This window comes from Teleopsis dalmanni, chromosome 2 (assembly GCF_002237135.1).
Source record: "Teleopsis dalmanni isolate 2A chromosome 2, ASM223713v2, whole genome shotgun sequence".
NCBI classification, from domain to species: domain Eukaryota; kingdom Metazoa; phylum Arthropoda; class Insecta; order Diptera; family Diopsidae; genus Teleopsis; species Teleopsis dalmanni.
The window spans coordinates 223826116-223831584 of record NC_051847.1 but is presented as its reverse complement, the minus strand read 5'-3'; the positions used below and the strand labels follow the sequence as shown (position 1 = coordinate 223831584).

The following is a 5469-nucleotide window of genomic DNA, read 5'->3' as shown; positions in this document are numbered from 1 at the left end:
AGCATGACCATAATAATAAAATGTATTTTTATATAAGATATTTTGGGCATAGTAATAATAATAATATTAATAATAATTATAAATGTATTTCTATATTTTATTCACTTACTTTTGCATTTTTTTTTTATTTTTAAAGTATTTATTTTTATATGCATACACGTACGTAAATTAATTTACGCGTTAGTATAGCATACATATTTCTATTTATTTAATTATATTTTTAATTGATGTGCAAAAGATTTATATTTCTTTTTTCGTATTGAAAAATAATATAAATACAAACTAATTCAAATCAAAAATATATATAAAAAATAATAGTTTTTTTTTCAACAATTTAGCGCAACATATTCGTTTTTGATGTATATATACATACATATATATATTAGAAAGTATGTATATATATATATATATATGATTATATATATATATAATTCATGTATAATAGGTCTTCAAATCACTACCTTCTCGGACAACTTCAAATCGATTTCAGTATTTAAATATGTAACAATTATATCTTCATTAAATATATATCAAAGTAGCGAATTATTCAATTACTGTTTATAGTTTTGTGTATAAGGTTTAAGTATACATACAGTACTATGTACCCTATTCATAAATAAAGTAGCAGTAAAATTAGTGTGTATGCATGTGTGTATTATATATACGTGTTTAGGTTATAATAGTTGATTGAATATATTATATAATATAAAGAGCAATAAATTTGCAGTTTCGTATATTGCATTTTCAGCTGCAGTTTTTTTTTTAAATAAAAATTTTAGAACTGTTTTATGTTTTTCGTTTTTTTAAAAGCCTTAAATAATGTTTAATTGTGTGTATGGTTCTTGTGTTTCCAAACATTATTTCATTATCTTGTTATTAATGCGTGCAGCGTGATTTTGTTTTAAATATTGTATAGTTTTCAAACTTCCACCTTCAATTTTCAATCCTTGTTAAATTTATAATAAATCCATTTATTTTCTGTTCATTACAATTTTCTTAAAATAATTTTCTTTACTAATTCAAATTATAGAAGAAAAAAGAATACGCATAACGCATAACGCATAGACAAGAATGGTTTCAATAGTCATCTTTTTGTTTTTGTTTTTGTTTTCGTTTTTGTTTTTGTTTTTCTATGTTGATAGGTTGTTCGCTTCTTTTTATTGTTGAACGCTAATGTTCCTTTCCTCTATTTGCCATTAATTAGTCCAATTGGTTGGCCATGACTGTGAATATAAGAAATTAATTGTTGAGTTTTTAATACAATAAAATATCAATATATTAAACTACATTCTAATTTTCAACACATAAAAAAAAGAAGAAAATATTAGAGGAGTTCTCAGAGTTTAGATATCTAATTGACCAAAAAAAATTGATTTGACTTTTGCTAGTACTGAATAGCTTTCTATTCATCTGCACAAATTCAGCAATATTGATGTTGAATATTGTGTACATCTAGATGTCTAGTATATAGCCAATGTGTGTCTAAACTGGTCACGAGCTTAAAGATATTCTCTCTTGATAGACTGGGAATTTTACTTGATTGCTTTTTAACAAGTTTCGGATAAGATAAGAGATGTCTTTGATTACTATATTACGTACAAGTAAATTTTTTAAAATAAATCACACTAAAGACTTAAATTTCAAAAGATAACGAAGCGACAGACAGACGAGCATATATTATATTTTAAATTGATTCTACTTAAAATAATATTAATAATAATAAATATTTCTTACATGTTTATCATGCTGATCCCACATTTCTCCTTTATCCGGCATATGACTCATGTCAGTTGCATGTCCAACAAACTGTGGATATTGATAGTTTGGTAATAAATTCATTTGCTGTGTTTGATTCAAATTTGGTGGCTGCATAGACATGTGATAATCCATTGGCATCTAAAAGTGAAACAATGATTTTGTGTATTTCTTTTCATTTTTCATATAATTTGGTTGGTTTGATTGGATACTTACATGAAAGGGATCTTGCTGATGATGGTATTCAGTAGGACCCATTCCCAACCCTGCTCCTGGTGTTATATTTGCACCTCCACCATAATAGCGATATTGTTGTTTCATAAGCCAATTTGAATGTTGAGATGCTTGTTTTTCTAACAGCCACTGTGGGACGAGTTGTCCTGTGGCACCCATAGCATTGGGTCCGCAAACACCAGATAAATTATCTTCAAGTGATAGACCGGAACCTGGGACACCCATATTTGGGTAATTAAATTTCCAAGTGGCACGTTCTGTACCAATCGGCCGTGGCATCTTGCGTAAATCTTCTGATTGTTGTTGTTGTGATGGTTGCTGTGCTTGATTTTGTATCAAGCCATTACCTTGCGCTCCGGAACCCTGATTTGGAGACATTGCAGCTGGAGAACCACCACTGCCAACATTACCAGGCATTCCATTTTCTAAATTAATCATATCTCGAGCATTTTGTACATAGCCGCCGTATTCACTATTGCTTCCAACACCATACCAACGTTGGTTTGGCATATGGCCGCTTGGTGGTTGTGATTGAGGACGTCCTGGTGCCAATGATTTACCGGGAATAAAATTTGGATTTGCTTGCTGCTGTTGATGAAAAATACCTGTACCAATGGGTGGTTGCTGCGAGACTGGCTGTTGTGTTTTCGGTTGTGAAAATGCCGATGCACGTGGATTTAAACGTGATGTTAAACTTGTTGGTGTAGGATTCGTTGTGTTGTATGCTGCACCAACATTTGCATCCATATGATAATTCATTTGATGCGTATTAGCATTCATATTTTGTTGTGTGGGTGCTACAAGATGATCGTAAAAACCAATTGCACCAGAACCGTTTGCACGACCTGGAGTATTTGAACCAATTGGCCCAAAATTCATAGGTGTTGATGAAGCATCAAGTGAAGCAACGGGAGCAGTAGTAGGCGGTGTATGTCTGGCATTTGTAATGTTCGACCCGACTGTGCCTGGTCTGTGCTGACTACTTGCTGGCCGTTGAATTGCTAAGCCGCTTGGAGGTGCTGTACTCCCTGAGTTTTGCCCAATTGCTTGAGGAGGTTTAATGACACCAGGGGAGATTGAAGCATTACTAGAGGCAGATGTTGACTGCGATGCTTGTAAAGAATTGGCGTTTGTGTTTGTAGTCGAGACATTTTCAATTGTTGAAATTGCAATAGTTGGCGATATAGCAGAAGCATTTCCAACAGTTGTATTCACAGGCATAATATTTATTGGTTGCTGACCCGAATTTACACCCGATGGTAGAGATCCAATAGGTGCTGTAATAACACTACCTGGTGGTGATGTAGAAAGGCTAGATGATGCTTTCGAACTGCCCACTGGTGAACTTAAAATATTTCTATTGTAACCAGGAGCTTTAGAAGCATCAGCTTTTGGTAAATTCTCATTAGCCAACCCAGTATTCGATGAATATATCTGTTTATTTTCACCTCCCCATTGAGATTTATAAGTGTTATCATTAAATAAAGAATATTCATTGCTAAGATTTGTAGCAATCTGTGTACCAAAGTTTGATGGTTGTGCAATTGAAGCGTTATTAGCGTTATTTGCTCCGGAAGCTCCACCAGCACTATCGTTAACACCAGTTTGATTTTGTGAAATTTTAGATTGACCTATAGATGTAGTTGTTTGTTGTTGCGTCACATCCTGTGGAAGAGTTTGTGTATTTGGCATTGGTGAAACATTACGTTTTGGTGGACCAATGGGTGTAACTGGGCGTGTTGTGTTTACATTGTTTTGGGATGCTGCAGCCGCAGCTGCAGCAGCTGCATTAACAGCAGCAACATCAGCTACATTAAATGTGCCAATAGGTCCAGATAAAGTATTGTTATTACTGACAAGATGTGATATTGATGACAAAGAGCTTGGTATCGGTTTACCACGTCCATATGGCGCTGTGGTACCAACAATTCTCCCTTCGGTTTTCTTAGGAGAAGCATTATGAATTCCACCTGTTAATTTCGCTGCAAAAGTCTGAGAGCTCACAGTATTGTTACCATTATTGTTGTTGCTTATAAATGCTGTGGGCAGTTGTTTTGTATTTGAACTCTTTTGCGATGCTATAACGTTATTAAAATTAGGAGTAGTTTTTGTGACATTGGGTAATGTTTCCAGTCCACCAGGCTTGTGCTTTTGAGTACTAGTAATACTGCTAGTACTAGCTTGAGTACTGCAGCCACGTGTTGGTGGTTGCTGAGAATAAAACGCTTTCGCAGATTGACTACGTCCGGTTGAAATTTTAGAAGAAATAGCTGTTTGAGATTTTGGAATTAAGTTATTATGTTTCGTGCTAGCAATACTTGTCTTGGTAACAGTTGTTGTCATTGAAGTTGAGACACTTGTTGTGACAGTACTTGTAGTTGGTGTAACCTGATATGAGCATGTTGGAGCAGAGGGTGTTGATGAAGTCGATGAAGAAGAAGACGATGTTTGTAATGCAGTTTTGTTGTCCCACGTGCCAACAGTCATAGGTAAAGTAGATGCTTTTATGCTTGTATTCATACGTGGCAACATTTGTAATATATCGACATCGGGATCTTTAATTAGAGCCAAAATAAGCATATGAGCTTGTTTTGTTGCATCAGGAAGACCTTTTATTGTTATGCTTCTTTCTGATTGATTTTTTCCTTGTTTTTCAACTTCAATGTGTGCACCTGTTGTCGCACGAATAGCATTTATATTACTGCCTGCTCGTCCAATTACCCGAGAAATTGCATTGACCGGCACTTGAACTTTCTTGCATGTCATTTCTGGTACTGCTGTCGTAGTAGATGTGACAGAGGATAACACTGTTGATGCATTAGTAGATGTAGTAGTGTTTTGTTGTGTTGAACTTTTTCTTACTACTTCCTTCCAACCATCTTCACCACGTTTAGGTGGACTCGGTTTGTTAACAGTTTCACGTGGTAATAAGCTATCATCTGGCTTTTTTGTGTCTTCAGTTGTGTATGTTGCGTTACGTGAACTACAAAAAACTAACGATTTGCGATTGCCCGTTTGATTTGGGTTTGTAGGTGGTGCATCAAGTTTTTCCAATTTTGGTTTTTCAGTTTGTGGTTGTTGTTGTTGTTGTTTAGGAGCAGAAATTATTTCTTTAGGTGCTAAATTTTCTTTTTCGCGCTGTTTATTATCTTTTTTCTTATTTGACATGGTTTCATCTTTTTGCTTATTTGTACCATCACCTTTTTTGGTCACAGATGCAGGATTAACTTTAGTGGATTCTAAACTTGATTTCTTAACGTTTTTCATTTGCTGTTCTTCTTTTCTAGATTGTTTAGGTGAAGCTTTTGTAACTGCCTCTTCAGCAACAGGACTACTATTGCGAACGTTTCGTGTATTACAATTTGCTACAGTTTGTGGTTGTTGAATGTTCTGTTGCGCATTTTTCTTCTTTTTATTTTTATTCTTTCCACTTTTTTCTTGATTGGGTACCATACCAGCTTTTAATTCTGCACTAGAACA

At 34.4% G+C, this 5469-nt stretch overlaps 1 protein-coding gene across 1 annotated transcript; it reads right to left on the bottom strand.

Moving 5' to 3' along the window:
- Positions 1–354: 354 nt before the first annotated feature.
- LOC119677784 (ankyrin repeat and KH domain-containing protein mask-like) lies at positions 355–5463 on the bottom strand. The gene is made up of 3 exons (XM_038089301.1): positions 1972–5463; positions 1735–1896; positions 355–1223 (listed from the first exon to the last, which is right to left on the bottom strand). The coding sequence occupies exons 1-3, from the start codon at positions 5440–5442 to the stop codon at positions 1197–1199; spliced, it is 3660 nt and encodes a 1219-aa protein (XP_037945229.1). The 5' UTR covers positions 5443–5463; the 3' UTR covers positions 355–1196.
- Positions 5464–5469: the final 6 nt, after the last annotated feature.

Bases quoted from the DNA above. Each gene is read 5' to 3' on its own strand.
- LOC119677784 (XM_038089301.1), bottom strand. From the start codon at position 5,442: ATGGTACCCAATCAAGAAAAAAGTGGAAAGAATAAAAATAAAAAGAAG. The intron at 1,897-1,971 runs GTAAGTATCCAA...TTTCACTTTTAG, and splicing joins ATCAGCAAGATCCCTTTCAT to ATGCCAATGGATTATCACAT. The intron at 1,224-1,734 runs GTAAGAAATATT...TTATATTCACAG, and splicing joins GGGATCAGCATGATAAACAT to TCATGGCCAACCAATTGGAC.